The sequence below is a fragment of the Oryza brachyantha genome, chromosome 3, assembly GCF_000231095.2.
Source record: "Oryza brachyantha chromosome 3, ObraRS2, whole genome shotgun sequence".
NCBI lineage: Eukaryota > Viridiplantae > Streptophyta > Magnoliopsida > Poales > Poaceae > Oryza > Oryza brachyantha.
Genome location: NC_023165.2, coordinates 15732785 through 15751775, shown reverse-complemented (window position 1 = coordinate 15751775; position 18991 = coordinate 15732785). Strand labels below are relative to the sequence as shown.

General features: G+C 53.2%; 1 protein-coding gene across 1 annotated transcript; it reads right to left on the bottom strand.

The window, feature by feature from the left end:
* Positions 1–17214: 17214 nt before the first annotated feature.
* On the bottom strand, positions 17215–18500 carry LOC102709159 (allene oxide cyclase, chloroplastic). Its single transcript, XM_006650173.3, has 2 exons — positions 18076–18500; positions 17215–17977 (listed from the first exon to the last, which is right to left on the bottom strand). Exons 1-2 carry the CDS (start codon positions 18400–18402, stop codon positions 17576–17578), a joined length of 729 nt encoding a protein of 242 aa, XP_006650236.1. The 5' UTR covers positions 18403–18500; the 3' UTR covers positions 17215–17575.
* Between the last annotated feature and the right edge of the window lie 491 nt (positions 18501–18991).

The window sequence follows — 18991 nt, the reverse complement described above, 5'->3', positions numbered from 1 at the left end:
AAGGGAGGAGAGCGGGCTCACCGACAGACGACGGCGGTGAGGGTGCAAGGATGACGACGCTCGGGCGGCGATCGGTGTCCGGCGGCGCGATGACAACGGCGCACGGGCGACGAGAGCGGCGCTCCGTGGCGGCGATCGGTGACATCCCGAGGCGGGGGCGTCGGCGCTCGAGCGGCGGCGAGGGCCGGGCGCGGGTGAGGCAGAGAAGGGCGGCAGCGTAGCGGCGACGACGAAAGGGAGTGAGTGGCGGCCAGGGAGGGGATTTATGGTGGCGGCCGGTATGTGCGGGAGGTGGTTGTGACAGCCGGCGCGGACGCGGAGGAGGCGGGGAGGTCGTTAGCGGCGGCATGGAATGCGGCCGGCGGTTGCACGCGGCAGTTGGCAGCGGCACAGGCGTGGGCAAGGTGGCGTGGCCGGGACGCGATGGCGCGGCGGCGAGGGCGCGATTGGCTTGGCGAGATGTCACACCCAGAAATTTACACCAATTTCTGAACAATAGCATGTATTAAATCTCGGTCCAGGAATCAGCCCGAGTACACACTATGATAAATTAATACACAGTTCCACGACTTAAAAACAAATAAAAACAATTATCTATCGAAATGCAGCGGAAAAATAAAACAAACTAAACCATCTAATCTTCAGCTTTAGCTGGCAAAGACGGCTCCACACCACAGGCATTCTCGACGGCGGACTGAACCTCACTTCAACCTTTGGAACAACCTTCTGACTCAGGCTCTGGCACTTGCTCTAGTGGGGGAAAAAGTAAGCAAGGCTGAGTACAAACCACCGTACTCAACAAGTAACACCCAAGAGAGGAGAATAATGAATGCAATAGGGTGTTAAAGATAGGCTAAGGTTAAATTGCACAAAGCTACAGTAATTTAGCAAAACAGTAGATAAAAATAGACTGAAATAAAAGTAATGTAAACATTTAAAATAAACATCTGATGTTCAACATTACACCACGTTGCAACAGGCCCAAACCGCTGTCGAACGTTACACCATGTAGCGACAGGGTCAACCCTCTGCCCAACGTTAAACCACGTTGCAACAGACCCAAACCACTGTCAACGTTACACCACGTTGCGAAGGGTCAAACCAGTTCCAAGATTAATCAGGTTATTAATGGTTCAACTAATCCCAGTGAATCTGTCAGTTCGCCCAATAACCGCGGGCACAGCTATTCGAATAGTTTTACTCTGCAGAGGTGTACAACTTTACCCACAAGACATGGCTCCCAAGCATGTTACCATAACCCAACATACCACCACGATACCTCAGTACGGAAACCATGATAAGACCTTTCACCTAACCCTCCCTAGACAATCGCAACGCACTTCAGGTTTCACCCCCTCCTTTACACCAAGTCGGGCAGTCCCCTCTTGTGCCTTGGTGAATCCGGAAGCAGCAGAGGCTTTCGTTACACCACGATTACCCGTCCATACTCCATCACGCTCACCCTTGCCTTGGTACGTCGAATAGGGACAAGCTAGATTACGAGTCTCACCGTTGCCCATTCTGGCTTGTGGTTAGTACGTGTAAGACTTTCAGGATTTTCTGAGAACCGGTCCTTAACTGCCATGGATGCGACTCTCAAAACCATGCACCCACAGCCCACCATAAGCAATATTTTAGTTGTCATTAATCCACATCGGGCAAATGAATAATGATAACAACCATTAAAGGTGTATCAAAGTGTAACAGATGATTAAATAATAATTGGTGAGCTAGTTGAACTAAGCATGGCTAAGCATTGACTAACCCTAATTCTAGTCAAATTAACCCTGGGATGTCAATAATAATGAGTGGGAATCAACGGATATATTGGTAAATGCCCAATAGATAAATAAAGTAAATAGATTTGCATAAAACAATGCATGTTTGAATGTAAAGCGAGGAATTTATAAACATAGGTTCAATATGATCAAAGAAGGGTGCCACTTGCCTTGCTTAGACCCACGAGGAACTTCGGCCACGACTTCGGGAACAAGCGACGCTGCGACGGGGTCAAAACCTACGACAAACAAGGCAAAACAAGAAAAACAGGCTCTAAAACTACTGAAACAGAGAAAGAAACTATTTTTAATGGATTCTTGGCATTTTTCTGGATTTAATGAAACTTGAATGGACCTAAACGAAGACTAGATGAATTAGCTATGAATTTTAGAACATTATCTATGTTTTTAAACTAAACAAAAAAATTATTGTTTTATTGTGCAATTAATGGGGCTGCTGACGTCAGCGGAGGGGAGGTGGCGCGCCGACAGGTGGGGTCCACTTGTCGGTGAGAGAGAGGGGTGGCGGGTGGATGACAGGTGGGTCCCGGGAAAGAGAGAGTGGAAGGGGGCGGCGAGCGGCTGACGGGTGGGACCCGTCGGTCAGAGGGAGAGAGCAGGGGAGCGGGGAGGGGAGATGCTCGGCGGGCGGCACCGACCGGCGGGCGGCGACAGCGGCGGCGCACGGCGCGACGGCGACGGCGCGACAACACAGCGACGACGGGCGCGACGACGACGCGATGGCGCGGCGCGGCGGCGACGGCGCACGGCGACGAGACGACACAGCGCCGACGCGACAGGGCGGCGATGCACGACGACGACAGGCAGCGACGGGTGCCGATGATGACGGCACGGTGGCCGCGTGGCGGTGGAGACGGTGCCCGGCCGGCTCGGAGGCGGCGACCTACGGCGTGCGTGCGCGGCGACGGCGAAGACGGTGGCCGAACCAAGAGGAGGACAACAAAGGATGGTGCTGGCTCGGGAAGAAGGCGGTGGTGACGTGCCGGGCCCGACAGCGCTCCGGTGGCGGCAAGGCCACCACGGCGATGCCGAGGCGAAGTAGACGGCGGGCGGAGGGACGACGGCGAGGACCGAGGCACGCAGACGCGCGGTGGCATCAGCTTCCCCGGCGACGCCTCGCGGAGAGGAAAAGGATGGAGAGGGAGGAGGGGAGAGCTCACCTGCGGCGGCGGACTGCGGCAACAAGTCGGCGAGGACCCGGGGCAGGTGACGACGGCCGGTGGCGGAGGGGAGGAAGAGGCACGAGGGCGCTCGGGTGCCCATCGGTGGCGACGGAAGATGGCGGAAAGTCGGCGAAGCCGAGGCGGAGGTGGTGACGCGGGTAGGCTGCGACGTCCGACGGTCGATAGCGAGATCGGTCGACGGCGGCGAGGAAGCGGCGGTGCACGGTGAGGCAAAAAGTGGCGGCGGGGCGGAGAGCTGGGGGTTTTATAGGGCGGCGACGCCGGCTAGGGCGAAGGCGGTGGTTGGAGACCGAGTCGGGCGCGGCGTCCGGTGCGGACGCGGCAGGGAGGCGGACTCGGTCGATGCCCGGACCGGTCGCTGACAAGCGGGCCCTGCCTGTCAGTGGCGCGAGGGACGAGGCGGTAGACTTCGCGCGGCGCGGGCCGTGCGAGCGGGCGAGCTGGGCCGACGGCTCAGGCGGAGGGGAGGCATGCGCACGAGGAGAGGAGGCCGGTCGGCTAGGCCGGCCGAGCGGGAAGATGGGCCGGCTCGGCTGGGCCAGCCCGGGAAGGAGGAGAGGAAAAAGGAAAAGGAAAAAGAAAAGGAAGGGGAGGAAAATTGGACTTCGGCCCAATTTGAGAAGGAAGGGAAAAAGAAAGGAAAAAGGAGGGAAAAAGGAAAGCCCCACTTTTGCCGAGTTTTAAATTAATTTGTTTGGCCAAATTTTATACTTCTGCAATTTGAGTTTAAATCCTGTTAATCGATTTGGAACCTCGATTTAATTAATTAATTCCTTTAGAGGGATTTTTCCTGAGTTAATTAAGCCGATTGTTATTTACGAATTTCTTTTACAAATTTAGGCTTGGGATAAAACTCCGGGCGTGACACGAGAGCGGCGGCTTGGCGCAAACCGGCAGAGCAACGGCGCGGGCGCGCGATCGTCGTCCAGCGGCAAGGCCAACCAGCGGGCGGATGCGGAGGCGAGGATGCGGGCACGGAACGCGCCGAGGGCGGCGGCGACTTGCGCGTGCAGAGGCGAGCAAAGGCGAAGAGGGACCGGCGATGGCCGGGGAGACGCGGCAGCGACCAAGCGGCGACGGCGCGCTAGTGGCCACGGCGACCGAGCGATGGTGACGGCGACGCGGAGCAGCGGCGACCCGAGGGCAGCGCGGTGGACGGCGACCGGCAGGCTTGTGCGATGGGTCCGTGGCGCAGCGCGATGGTAGCAGGGGCACAAGGCGATGACGCACGGACGGCGGCGAAGACAGGGGCGTGTCAGCGAGGCGATGCAGACGAGGGCGCGACACGCGGGCGCAGGCGCCGATTGGAGGAGGAAGATGGGGCTGACTGGTGGGGACCACCTGTCAGCGTCCCGAGAGGAGAGGGGAGGCAGCCAAGACTCCAAGGCGCTTGTGGGCCTTGGCCGCAGGCCGGCCCAGCAAGGGGAGAGAGAAAAGGGCAGGCCGGCGGGGAAGAGGAGAAGAGGAGGTGGGTCGAAGAGGAGTGTGCCGAGGGAGGAGAAGGAAAAGGGGTGGGCCGAAGGAGGCGATGGAGACTTCTAGCGCGGGTTGGGCCACGGCTCGGAAAATTTGCGAACAGCACACGTATTCACATGATAGAACCAAAACGTGCATGAATCAGAGATTCACACGACGAATTAGATCCAAAATGCGAAACCGTGAACTGTTAGCGGAACAAACGACAGGAATTAACGACCCGTTAAATTGAGATTTAACGACTCACTAAACTAGAATTAGACGACTTTAACGGTAAACCAATGTACGTGTACGAAATTGAATTCCGCACCATAGATCAATCTCACGCTAGCTAATAGATTGGAAAACCTAAGCAATTACACGGTAGATTAACGATAGATTGATTTTCATGAATAAAACGTATGCAAACCTGAGGTTTGGTGGAGAGATCAGCGACGGATTGCGGTTTTTCCTCGCTGTTAGGCTAGAAAACATGAACAATTAAACGGTAGATTAATTTAGATTGATTCGCAAGAATAAAATAGATGCGAACCTGAGATTCGGTGGAGAAAACCCGACGAACGGCTGCTGCGAATAGGAACAGCAGCGCTGCCGGTGGCTTGCTGCTAGGAGAGGGGCGGCAGGAGGCAGCTCGAGGAGCACAGGAGAGGGAGACAGGGAAAAGAGGGAGGCTCTAGGGGGGTATTTATAGGGGGAAGCTAGAGAGAGATCTAGTTATCGATCCCCTATTAAAGGGAATAGATAAGGTGTCAAAGGGATAAAAAATAGAATTCCAATTGATAGGAATTAATTTTCTAGATGGAGATAGAGATGTGGCTAGTTGGCTTGGAGAGGGGGAGGAGAGGATCGTGCACACGGGGGAGAGATAGAGGAGCTCGGCCAAGGAGGAAAAAAAAGGAAAAGGGGAAAAGAAAAGGGAAAAAGGAAAAAGAGAGAAGGGAAAAAAGAAGAAAAAGGAAGGAGGGGAAAAAAAGAAATTGCCTCCAATTTTGCCGATTTTTATTAAGTTTGTTTGACCAAATTTTATTGACTGCAATTCAAATATAAATCCTGTTAATAATTTAAAATGCTTTTGGGACATTTTACAACGTCCAAAAAGCTTCCAATTAAATTAAATTAATTTACACCGGGTTTCTCCTGAACTTTAATTAACAAATTATTTTTAATGCATTATTTAATTATTTCTTGGCTAGGGTAAAACTCAGGGCGTGACAAACTGGCCTAGCGTCGTCTTTTACATTCAAAGAGTGCTCAATCACCTCCCTAGGGACTCTCGGCATATCAGACCGTTTCCAAGCAAAAATATCTTTATTATTTTGGAGAAAAGTGATGAGCGTGAGTTCCTATTTAGATTCTAACTGAGTTCCTATGAATGTAAATTTAGACGGGTCGAGGGCGATCTGCTTCTTCTCGTTGAAGGTGATCTTTGCCATCTTTTTGGATGGTAGATCTTCGTCCTCCGTCTTGCGAGTTGAAGCCTCGCGTATCTACTCCCGGTCGGTCTGCTGTTCAGCATGTCGTGCAATCTCACAGCTTTTCGCCTCGCAGCTGAAGGCCTGCTTGATGTCCCTGTGCAAGGTGATGACTCCGTGGGTCTTAGGCATCTCGACCATGTGGTAGGTATAGTGTGGGACCCCCATGAACTTTGCCAGCGTAGATCTATCGATGATGGCATGATACGCTGTTCGAAGTCAGTGACTTCAAAGCAGATGTTCTCTGACCGGGAGTTTTCCTTTGTTCCTAAGGTCACCAGAAGAGTGATCTACTGAGTGGTGTTGCCGACAGCCCTGGAATGACCCCAGGGAATGGCGCATTGCTCGGGCGTAGCTCTGACCTTGGGATTTTCATGTCATTGAGCATCTTGGTGAAGAGGATGTTGAGAGCGCTTCCGTCATCGATGAGCACGCACTTCAACTTGATGCTTTTAATGACTAGGGCTAGCACCAATGGGTACCATCCCGCGTGAGCCACTCGGTCAAGGTGATCCGAGCGGTTGAATGTGATCGGGAATTCCGACCAACGCAGGTATTGGGGAACGTCCACCTTCGTGGTGTTTATCTCCCTTGACACGAGTTCTTGCTTCCGCTTGGACTCGTCTGCGAGCGGACTGCCGAAGATGTGGTTCAGCTCGGCTTGCAGGTCTTGGAAGTCGTCATCTTTCTTGTCGGTGGGCTTCATCTTGCTTGGCCCGACGGCCCCCGACTGGCCTTTGGCTAGCTGTTCTCCGTAATGACACATGACAAAGCAGTCTTTAGCCAAGTGGGCGGACTTCAGGTGGTAGGGGCACTTGCTGTTCATGATTTTGTCATAATCAGACATCTTGGGGCGCTGGATCGGCTGCCGCTCTACGACAGCGACCAGCTCCTCGGGCTTGCGTTTCCGCGAGTCCTGGTCCTTCTTGTGCTCCTTTTCCTTTCCCTTGCCCAACGGCTGTCCTTTCTCATCGTGCTTGTCTCCCCGTGAGGCAGACACCGCATCGGCGGCTGCTGCGTAGGAGTTAGCCATGTCAAAGAGATCTTTAATAGTAGTCACTAGTGAATTTTGCGATGAATGGCTCATCGCGTACTCCTTTCCGAAATGCGGCGATGACCACGTCATCTATTATGTGTGGGATAGAATTGCGGACCTCCGAGAACCGTTTGATATTGGCCCGCAGGGATTCTTTTTTCCTTTGTTGGACTTGGTACATATTGTACTTCGTCCTTGGCCTTTCATATGTGCCCTGGAAGTTGGCGATGAACCGATCGCGAAGCTCAGCCCATGAGTCAATGGACATTTTGGGGAGCCCCGAGAACCAATGTTCGGCCGAGTTGTCCAGGGCAACCGGCAGATAATTTGCCATGGCCTTGGTGTCACCTCCGGCGGCCCGAATAGCCATGGAGTATACCATGAGCCATGCTTTCGAGTTGGTGGAGTCGTCGTACTTCTTAATGCCAGTCGGCTTGAAACCAGTAGGCCAAGTCAACTGACTTAAGTTTTTGGTGAAAGCCAGGACGCCGTCCGTCATGTTAGTGTCAGAGCTCTCGGGTGACTGATGCAGAGAAACCTGGCTATGACTGCGGTGGTCTTGGTCGCGGTGGCGGTCTTCCTGGCGAGTGTGGCGTTAGTGTTCGAGCTTGCGGCGGATATCGACAAAATCCTCTTGATTGAGGTGCCGCTTCTTAGCCCTGAGCTCTTGGCGCTAAACAATCGCACCACACTTCAGGTTTCACCCCCTCCTTTACACCAAGTCGGGCAGTCCCCTCTTGTGCCTAGGTGAATCCGAAAGCAGCATAGGACCATTGTTACACCACGATTCCCATCCATACTCCATCACGTCCACCCTTGCCTGGGTACGTTGAATAGGCTACAAGTCTCACCGTTGTCCACTCTGTCTTGTGGTTAGTACGTGTAAGACTTCTAGGGTTTCCTGAGAACCGGTCCTTAACTGCCATGGGCACGACTCTCAAAACTATGCACCCACACCCCACCATAAGCAATATTTTAGTTGTTATTAATCCACATCGGGAGATTAATCATGATCACAACCATTAAAGGTCTATCAAAGTGTAACATTAATTAAATGATAATTGGTGAGCTAGTTGAACTAAGCATGGCTAAACATTTCCTAAACCTATTTCTAGTCAAATTAACCCTGGGATGACAATAATAATGAGTGGGAATCAATGGATATAAAGGTAATAGCCCAATAGATAAATAAAGTAAATACATTTGAATACAATGCATGTTTGAATGTAAAACAGGGATTTTATAAACATGGGATCAATATGTTCAAAGAAGGTGCCACTTGCCTTGCTTAGACCCACGAGGAACTTCGGCGACGACTTCGAGAACGAATGACACTGCGACGGGGTCAAAACCTACGATAAACAAGGCAAAACAAGGAAAAACAGACTATAAAACTACTGAAACAGAGAAAAAAACTATTTTTAATGGATTCTTGGCATTTTCATGATTTAATGAAACTTGAATGGAACTGAACGGAGACTAGATGAATTACTTATGAAGTTTAGAAGTTTAACTGTGTTTTTAAACTAAACAGAAAACTTTAATGAATTACTGCGCAATTATTGGAGGCAATGACGTCAGCAAGGAGAGAGGAAAGCTGACATCTAGGACCCACTAGTCAGTGACTCAAGGAGAGGGGAAAGCGTATGACACGTGGGGTCCACGGGGAAAGAGAGAAAGGGAGAGAAAGCTGTCGGGTAGGGCCCACAAACCAGTGAGAGAGAGGGACAGATAGGTGGGCCCCACGAGGAGAGAGACCAGCGGCCGGTCCCCACAGGTTAGTGAGGCGCCTCACCGACAAGTGGGCCCCACCGGGCGATGGCACGAAACAGGGGAGAGGGGAGATCGGCTTGGCCGAGGTAGAAGAAGGGGCAGCCGGGCGATGGCAAATGGCGACTGGGCGTCGGCGGCAACGAGCTCCGACGAGCGGCGGCGGTCAGCGACCGGCGGCGAACGGCGGGCGGCGCAACACAGTGGGTGGCGGCGAGGCCGAGCGGCACGACGGAGCAGTGAGGAGGGGACGGGGAGAAGCGACGGGTGCATCCGGCGATGGCAGACGCGGAGGTGAGCACCGATGACGTGTGCGCACGCAGCAGGTGCGGGGCGCAGCAAGGCGACGAGCGGCGGCGATCGCAGCTAGTGGTGAGGAGGGGAGTGGTGGCACGCGGTGAAGGCAGGGAAGGAGGAAGGGGAAGACGGTGGCAATGGCCGGCAGCGCGTCAGCTAGCGATGGTGGCGGCGACGGCTTGCACGCACGGAGGCGGCGAGAGAGAGAAGGGTGGAGGCGGGGAGGAGAAAAAGGAAGGCAGGGGCTCACCGGCAACGGCGCGACAAGGCGCGGGGTGAGACTGAGCGGCGATGAGAGAGAGAGAGTGGAGGACCGGTAGGGAGGAAGAGACGACGGCGATGGCGCGCATGCGCGATGGACGGCACGAAGATGGCGCGGCGTGTGACGGGCGTACGAGCGGGCGGCTCACGACGGCGAGTCGAGGGAGAGAGGGAGGAAGGAGGAAGGGGAAGGAGAGCGAGAGCTCACCACCGGACGGCGATGGCGGTGATGGCGCATGCACGACGAGGGCGGCACTCCGCGGCGGTGATCGGTGACGTCCAGAGGAGGCGGCGTCGACGCTCGAGCGGTGGCGGCGAGAGCCGGACGACGCTAGGAAGAAGCGGGCATGGTAACGGCGACGGCTGACGACGAGCGGGATGGCGAAGAAGATGGCGCGCGACGGCAGAGTTCTGCGCTCGGTGGTAGAGATGCGGGGCGGCGGCGACGGCCGAAAGAAGGAAGGCGGTGGCACTGCTAGGGGGATTTATGGTGGCGGTCGGCGCATGCGGGAGGTGGTTTTGATGGCCGGCGCGGGCGCGGAGGAGGCGGGGAAGTTGTTGGCGGCGGGCACGCGCGTGGCGCATGCGGCGGTTGTGCGGCGCGGGCAGGAAAATTGGCATGGCCGTTGGGCCAGCGCGAGCAGAGCGGCAGGATCGGCGGTGACCGTTGCGAGCGATGGCACGACCAGGAAAAGAGGAGCGACGGTTGCGTGCGGGAGGAGGTGGCGTGGCGGTGGGGCGGCTAGGTGGTCGGGGTGGCAGCGCGGACGGGCGCGGCCAGTAGAGGCACGACGCGGTGGGTAGGCGTGCGAGCGCGAGGGTGGGGAGAAGTAGGCACACGGCGGCGCACGAGAGGCCAAGAGGGGCGGAGAGCCGGCCGGGCGCGACGGCGCAACGGCGACGTGCGGCGCGAGGCGGTGGTGGCAAGGCCGATGGCGCGGGTGCTGGCACGACGCGACGCGGGGAGCAGGACGGTGACGCGGCTAGTCGGCCGGGCGGCAGGCTCGACCAGCGCAGTGGTGCGAGGCATGGTGGGGCGGAGTGCGGCCAGCGATGAGACGGCGCGCCGACATGGGCAACGTCGCGGCATGGGCGGGCGACCGGAGGATGGCGACGGGGCGTGGGAGCGAGGGCACGGCGCGGCTAGCGGCGCGCGACGTGGTGGCGACAGCCACGGCGAGGCGGCACAGCGAGACGGATGCGGGGAGGACGCGAAGAGCGGCGGCTGAGCGGCACACGGCCATGGCGGCAGTGAGATCGACGGGCGGCGCGGCTAGCACGCGCGTGAGCAGACGGACAGAGGAGGGAGACGCCTCCAACCGGTGGGCCCCACCTGTCGGCGGCTGGGAGAGGGGGAGGTGAACCGGACTCCGGGGCGCCAATGGGCTACGGCCTCTGGGCCGGCCCAGTGGGAGGGAAGGGAGGAGAGGAGGGAAAGGAGGCCGGAAGGGAGGAGAGGAGGGAGATGGGCCGGGAAGAGCTGGGCTGGCAGGCCGGCGGGGAGGGAAGGAAAGGAGGAGGAGATGGGCCGAGGGAGGTGATGGGGACTTCGAGCGCCGGTTGGACCACGGCTCGGAAAATTGCGAACAGGACGTGCATTCGCATGACAGAACCGAAACGTGCACGAATCAGAGATTCGCACAATGAATTTAATTCAAAACGCGAAACCGCGAACAGTTAGCGGAACAACGACAGGAGTGAACGACCCGTTAAACCAGGTCTCATGACTTTAACGTAAAACTGATCTACGTGTACGAAATTGAATTTCTTATTGTAGATCACTCTCACGCTAGATAATAGATTGTAAAACCTAAGTAATTACATGGTAGATTAATGATAGATTGATTTGCATGAATAAAACGTATGCAAACCTGAGGTTTGGTGGAGAGATCAGTGACGGATTGCTGTTGTTACTCGCTGTTCTGCTAGGAAACCTAAACAATTAAAAGGTAGATTAATTTAGATTGATTCGCAAGAATAAAATATATGCGAACCTGAGGATCGGCAACGGATTTGATCGGCTTTCGCTGCTACGAACAGGGATGCAGCAGGGCTACTAGCGGCTTGCTGCGCAGCCGCTGGATAGGGGGCGGCACAGCTATAGCAGAGGTGCAAGAGGCGACTGGAGGTGCACAGAAGAGGGAGACGGGGAAAAGAGGTGAGACTCTTGGGGATATTTATAGGGGATGTCACACCCAGAGTTTCGTCCTAAGCCCAAAATCGTAAAAAGAAATCCGTAAATAACAATTGGCTTAATTAACTCAGGAAAAATCCCTCTAAAAGAACCTAATTTAATTAAATCGAGGCTCGCAAATCGACTAACTGGATTTAAATTCAAATTTGCAGAAGTAAAATTTGGCCAAACAAATTAATTTAAAACGCGGCAAAAGTGGGGTTTTCCTTTTTCCCTCCTTTTTCCTTTCTTTTTCCTTTCCTTCTCAATTGGGCCGAAGTCCAATTTTCCTCCCTCTCCTTTTCTTTTTCCTTTTTCTTTTTCTTTTTCTTTTTTTTCTTTTTCCCCTCCTTCCCGGGCCGGCCCTGCCGAGCCGGCCCACCACTCCCTCCAGGCCGGCCCAGCTGAGCCGGCCTCCGCCCGCGCGCGCTCCTCCCTCCGCCTAGGCCGCCGCTCGGCCCAGCTCGCCGCGTCGCGCTCGCCCGCGAGTCCGCGCCGCCTCCCTCCTCCCTCGCGCCACTGACAGGTGGGGCCCACCTGTCAGCGACCACCTCCCCGCCAGCGCCTGCACCCGCGCCCGCGCCGCGCCGCGCCGAGTCCGAGTCCGCGCCGCCGCCGCAACCGCCGCCGCCGCAACCGCCGTCGCCGAGACCGCGTCGCGCCCGACTCGGTCTCAAACCTCCGCCCGCCCTAGCCGGCGCCGCCACCCTTTAAATCCCGAGCCGCCGCGCGCCGTCGCCCACTTTCCGCCTCCGCCCGAGTCGCCGCCGCACTGTCGTCGTTCGCCGTCGCCGGTTGATCTCGTCGCCATCTGCCGGTCGTCGCCGTCCAGCTGCGTCACCGCCTCTGCGCCGCCAACGCCGACTGGTTGCCGCCCCGTCGTCGCTGGTGGACATCCCCAGCGCCGTGCATTTCCTCTCCGCCCGGTCGCCGCCGCGTTCGACCTCCTCATCGTCGCCAACCGATCTCCGTCGCCACCGCCGATCTTCCGCTCCTACCCGCGTCACCACCTCCGCCTCGATCTCGCCGACCCGTCTGCACGGTCGCCACTGCCGGTGAGAGTCCCCTTCCTCCTCCCCTCTCTCTCTCACTTCCCGGCCGACTGTCGCCGAGCCGCACGCCGTCGCCGGACGCGTGCGGAGCACGTCCTTGCCGCCGCCCACTGCTGTCGTCGTCGCCTTCGCGACGCCGTCGTCAAGCCGCCACTGCCTGCGCCCGTCCGCGTCCGCACTCGTCGCCTGGTCATCGTCGTCGTGCCAGTCCGCTGCCGCTGCCTTGCTCGGTTGCGCCGCATGCGCCGCCGTCTCGGTTGTCCGCCGCGCGTCGTCGCCGGTCGCCGGTCGTCGCCGTCGCGTCGTCGTCGTCGTGCCGTGCGCCGCCGCCGTGCGACGTCGCTCCCGCCGCCGCCAACTCCCGCCACCGGCCGCGCTCTCCGCTCCCCTCCTCTCTGTTCCAGTCTCGCTGACGAGTGGGCCCCACTCGTCAGCCGCCACCGCGCCCTCCCTTCCTCTCTCTCTTACCCGGGCCCGCGTGTCAGTCTCTCCCTCCCCCTCTCCTTCACCGACAAGTGGTCCCCACCTGTCAGCCGTCAGCCTCCTCTCTCCTCGCTGACGTCAGCATCCCATTAATTGCGCAATAATTGATTTAGGACTTTTCTGTTTAGCTAAAAAACCCAGAAAACTTCTAAAATTCATAAGTAATTCATCTAGTCTCCGTTTAGGTCCATTCAAATTTTATTAAATTCATAAAATTGTCAAGAATCCATTAAAAATAGTTTCTTTTGTTGTTTCAGTAGAGTTTGTGCCTGTGTTATTTATTTTTGTGCTTTGTCGCTTAGATTCGGACCCCGCCGAAGAGCCGGTTTACTTCGAGATCGTCGCCGAAGTTCCCCAGGGGCCAGAGCAAGGCAAGTGACACTCATCCTTGATCATATTGAACCCATTATTGCAAATTCTCCGCTTTATTAATTCAAATGTGCATTGTTTTAATTAAAGTATTTACTGTATGTTATTTTCGGGTAAACCTTATTAATATGCCGTTGTTTATCCAACTTTATTCATTGAAGGACCAGGGGTATCTTGATTAGAGTTAGGCTTAGGTTAATTCTTAGCCGTGCTTAGAACAAATAGCTCATGGGATCACATTTAATCACGCTTAGTTCTGAATAGCTGAGATATTGGTTCATTACCCGGTTCGGGTTAATGTCAACTAAAATATTGATAATGGTGGGCTGTGGGTGCATGGTTTTGAGAGTCGCGCCCATGGCAATTAAGGACCGGTTCACGGGAAACCCTGGAAGTAATTAAGTGCTAACCACATGCCGAAATGGGTAAGGTGGGATTTGAAGCATGACTACGAACTATTTGACGTACCGTGGCAAGGGTAGGCGTGATGGAGTATGGATGGGCAATCGTGGTGTAACGAAAGCCTCTGCTGTTTCTGGATCTGCCAAGGCACAAGAGGGGACTGCCCGACTTGGTGTAAAGGAGGCGGTGAAACCTAAAGTGTGGTACGATTAAATAGGGAGGGTTGTGTAACGGGTCGTATCACGGTCTCCTTTCCGGTATACCATGGTGGTATGTCGGTGCACGTTCAAGTGTAGTGGAGTCATGTCTTGTGGGTACAGTAGTACACCTCTCATCAAAGTATAAACTATTTGAATAGCCGTGCCCACGGTTACGGGCGAGCTCCCAGCCTCACTGTGATTAGTGAAGCTTTAATAACTTGAGTAATTGGTTTTTCACTCGGGACTACTACAACGTGGTGTAACGTTGAGTAGTGATTGGGCCTGTTGCAACGTGGTGTAACGTTGGACAGTGTTGTGTACTTTATAACTGTTATTTACTTATGCTTTACTGTATTTAATTACCTTTGTTCTTTTAATCTCTGTTATTTGTTTAACTGCTGCTTTATTGCAACTAACCCTAGCCTGTCCTTGTTAATCCCTATGCATCATTTATTTCCCCCTTGTCCGTGTTACTTGTTGAGTACGGTGGTTTGTACTCAGTCTTGCTTAACTTTCCCCACCAGAGCTAGAAGTTGAGTCCGATGGAGGTGCCTCTCAGGAGTGAGCTGATTCGCCGTCGAAGCTTTGCCTGTGGACTAGAGCCGTACCCGCTGGAGCTAGTCTACCTTTTCTTTCCGCTGCATTTCCGCTAGAATAAGTGTAATTTTCAGTTGTTTCTAAGAACGATGGTTATGTAATCAACATTGTCTTTTTTGTACCCTGGCTGGTCCTGGATAGGGATTTAATACACAATTAAGTTCAGAAATTCGTGTGAGGAATTTCTGGGCGTGACAGGGGAGAGCTAGAGATAAATCTAGTTATCCATCCCCTATTAAAAAGGAATAGATAATGGTTCAAAGGGATAAAAAAAGAGGTTGGAATTAGTTTGTACCGTGAGAGAGAGGTGGGGCTGCACGGCTCGAGAGTTGGTGTGGAGTACGATATGGGGGGAAGGAGGAGATCGTGCAGGGAGGAGTTCGGCCAGGGAGGAAAAAAGGAAAAGAGAAAAAGAAAAGGGAAAAAGGCAAAAAGGGAGAAGGGAAAAAGAAAAGAAAAATGAAGGAGAAAAAAAAGAAATTGCCTTCAATTTTCGATTTTTTTAAGTTTATTAGAGCAAATTTTATTGACTGCAATTTAAATTTAAATCTTGTTAATAATTTAAAATGCTTTCGAGACATTTTAGAATATCCGAAAAGCTTGGAATTAAATTAATTAATTTATTACATTGGGTTTCTCCTGAACATTAATTAACAAATTATTTTTAATGCATTATTCAATTAATGCTTGGCTTAGGTAAAACTCAGGGCGTGACACGCTGCCTCTCAACAAAGTCTCTCGTCCGCGCCGAGTCAGGAGAGCGCCGGCACGACCTGTTCTCGGTATGCGGCCGGGACCTAGTCGGCTGTCTAGAGATGTTCGCCTGAGACCTAGGAGATCTGGATGACTGAGCCTCCGAACAAGCGGCTGGGGTACCTATCGGGCGCTGGAGAGAGTGCTGGATCGCAGCAATGGTCACCATAGCCTTGACCTTGTTTATGGTTTCAACCACAGGTAGATCTGGCTGCGAAAGCTGCCGGATGATGTCGCCGAGTAGGTCGGCAGCTGCTCGGACGTACTGCTGGGGCGTCTTGAAGACGTCATGCCCATCGACATGGCTTTGGAGCAGATCGCGCTACATCTTCCGATATTGGAGCCGTAGCTCTGCATGCGATTGTGTCGCACGCCGTTCCCTCTCCTCTCGCCCCATTGACCGTACATATTCCTGTGGTCTACGGATACCTGTAGTATAGATATCCCAAAAAACTGTATTCCCAATACAACCAAGCAAACAATATCTTGCTATATCCAGGTTCATCCAATACGTAAACCAAACAGCTACATTTGTATATTTGTAGCCAGGCCGCACTCATCCTGGATGAGGGAGATGGCTAGGCTAGGACGATGCGAGTAACCAAACACACCCTTAATTTCCAGGTGCACGCTTTTTAAACTGTTAAATGATGCATATTTTTCTTAAAAGTTTATATAAAAATTGTTTTTAAAAAATAAAATTAATATTTTTCAAGTTTATAATAGGTAACACTTAATTAATCATATGCTAATGACATTTCTCGTTTTGCGTGCATGGTTTAGTACCCCTCCTACCTTCCCTCTAGAACGCGTCGTTAGAGCATCCCAGCAGCTCATCTAAATTTTGGTATCCGTATCTTCGTTTGGATGATCATCTAAAACGGTTTTATCTTTTATATCTCTTTGCAATCCATCAAATCATCCATATGTGACATACTTTGTATCTCTTTCGAGGATGGAGAAAACATCAAAATACAGAGTTTCTTCCTCCTAAGAGCAAGTTCAATAGTATAGCCAACTACTAGCTTCAATTCATCTATAGTCAATCTAATAGCCAACTCATACAATAGTTACCAACAAAACATCAATACATAGTCTCACATGTCATACACACATTTTGCCTTGGAGCCCGTGTGCATTAGTAGCCTATCTCTCTTCTCTCTTCTTTTATCTATTTAAAATATGCTTATAGCTGGTTTATAGCCTACTATACATAGGATAGTATCCAAACATGGAGATACGATGGATACGGAGATATGATGGATATGGTACTGAAGCTTAATATGTACCCTTCGTTCCTCTATTTTCTATGTATTTTACCATTTCGGTCCTCCGTACCGTAGGCCACATGCAAGCAAACCCAACTCCCGTCCCTGCAAGAAGTCCGGACCCACCCTGATAGACCAGCGAGCGGCAAAATTGAAATTTCGCAACATGTTAGGGAAGGCTGACGATGATGGTGTAAAAACTGATTGTGAGATGATTTATTGTATAACTCATGTTTATCGCCAGCAAAACATAGAATTAATCATTTCTAGTGGTATAAAATAGTAAAACAGAGAATCTTTTGACATTACTAGACTCGTAATGGGTGGTTCGTACTCAAAGGGAGGGATTGTTTGGGTGTTTATGAAAAATAACAAACAACATATTTATAAATAAAAAAACATAATCTAGAAATACAATATTTATAGGCATATTCTTAGAAATGTAAAAGTAAAAATAAATTTCAGTAAAAAATTTAAAAATCAACTTTAAATTTAAGATAAATATTTAAGTATAAAAGAAATAGAGTTCCGTTTGTAGCATCACAGTGCAATATACTCTATTTATTTATTTGCAGGAAAAAGAAAGGTATAGTAGCAGCACAACATACCCATGGACATGAGCTGGAATGGAATATAGTTTTTCACATAAAAAAACATCATGAGCTCAACAACAAACTGAACAACCCAATCAGCTCTCTATAGCGACGGTCGCTGTAGTTGCGGATCACATCATATCAATTCGACGTTCCAATCCACCTACCAAAAGCCAAGCCAAGCCTCTTGTTCGATCGGATCACTCAGTTCATCGCAGCAAGGGGGAACAAATATCTCGTTCTCGATTCCTCAACAGTGATGATGATACTACACACAAACAGTATGTCGCCATTAACACTAAACTACTCGGACAGCTCGATCTACATCCCCTTAATTATTGGCATACTAGTAGCAATTGAAACTGATGGGAAGTACAGCAGCAGGTTGAGCTAGTTGGTGAAGTTGTTGAGGCAGGCGTGGGGCTCGGTGGCCTTGGCGGCCGGCGTGGGCTCGACGGTCGGGGACGGCGGCACGGGCGTGCAGAGCAGCTCCCGCGGCAGGTCGGGGATGCCCTTGAGGTAGAAGGTGTAGAAGATCTTGAAGGGGAAGACGATCTGGTTGAGCTTGACCTGCCCGTAGGCGCCCTCGAACACGCCGGAGCCGCCGGTGACGGCGAGGTAGGACTCCTCGTAGGTCAGGTAGGGGCCCTGCACGGAGATGTGGCCGTAGTCGCCGAAGTAGAAGCTGTAGATGGCCTCGTAGCGGTCGCCGTTGCGCTCCGGGACGTGCTGGACCAGGACGCAGATCCCCGCCGTGATCCCCAGCCGCTTGTCCAGGCTGCCGCTGTACACCTGCACCCAGACCAGGAAACGAGATGAGCTGCTTGCTTTCTGCCAAGAAACTAACGAGGCAGCAGGGGAGGGGGAGGGGGAAGGAAGCGGACGAGGACCTTGTTGGTGAAGGGGACGAGGTCGCCGAGCGCGTTCTCCGTCTGCTTGGCGCTGAGGCGGAGGTAGGCGGGGCTCTCGCGGTCGCGCTCGTTGATCTCGTACACGTACATCTCCTGCACCTTGGCCGGCCTCGCGTCCTTGGGCGCCGCCGGCTTCGGCGAGAACAGCGACGCCCGGACGGCGCCTGATCTCCTCGCCCCGCGGCCGAAGCCCTCGCTCCTCACCCCGGCCGACAGCACCTGCGGGCGGATCTTGGCGAAGCCCCCATGCCCGGGCGCCGCTGCTGCCTTGACGGAGACGCGCGAGGGGGCGGCTGCTGCGGCCATGGTCAATCAAGTGGTACTACTAGTCTCTCAACACTTTTAGCGTAGCGCAGTGGGTAGCACGGCGCTGCCTGCCCAATATTTAACGGGTCCCTTTGTTCGTTCGGTGGTCATGTCGTTCACATACTTGGAGGTCATTGTTTTTTTCTCTCGTCTCTGGTGCTGGGCGCACCGGCCATGCCATGGTCGGATTTGGCACGAGGACAACATGCGTGCACGAACGATCTCATCGAATCGATCGTGCAACACGGGTTGGTTGTTGTTGGGGGTGAGGGTGGGGGCGGATGCATTATTGCGCATCTTTTAGTTGGTCGAAAGAAAGAACAGATGGATGTGTTATACATGTGCTACCCCACAATTCACAACTTGGGTGTAGTAGGAGCGTGCATGTTTGGTTCATCCCAATCCCATCTCATCTGACACGCGGTGGCGATCTGCAACGTTAAATACGCATGAACAGTGAAAGAAATGGTGGGTTTTGTTTCTAGCTAATCGATCGCTGATAATGGTAAGGTACACAAGGGGTAGGACTCGGATGCCAGGGGCGGGGTTCTTTAGATAGAGCTAAACTTTTTAGCCTCATCGGATATTT

Coding starts and splice junctions, on each gene's coding strand:
- LOC102709159 (XM_006650173.3), bottom strand. CDS start 18,402: ATGGCCGCAGCAGCCGCCCCCTCGCGCGTCTCCGTCAAGGCAGCAGCG. Junction 17,978..18,075: donor TCGTCCCCTTCACCAACAAG/GTCCTCGTCCGC, acceptor GTCTGGGTGCAG/GTGTACAGCGGCAGCCTGGA.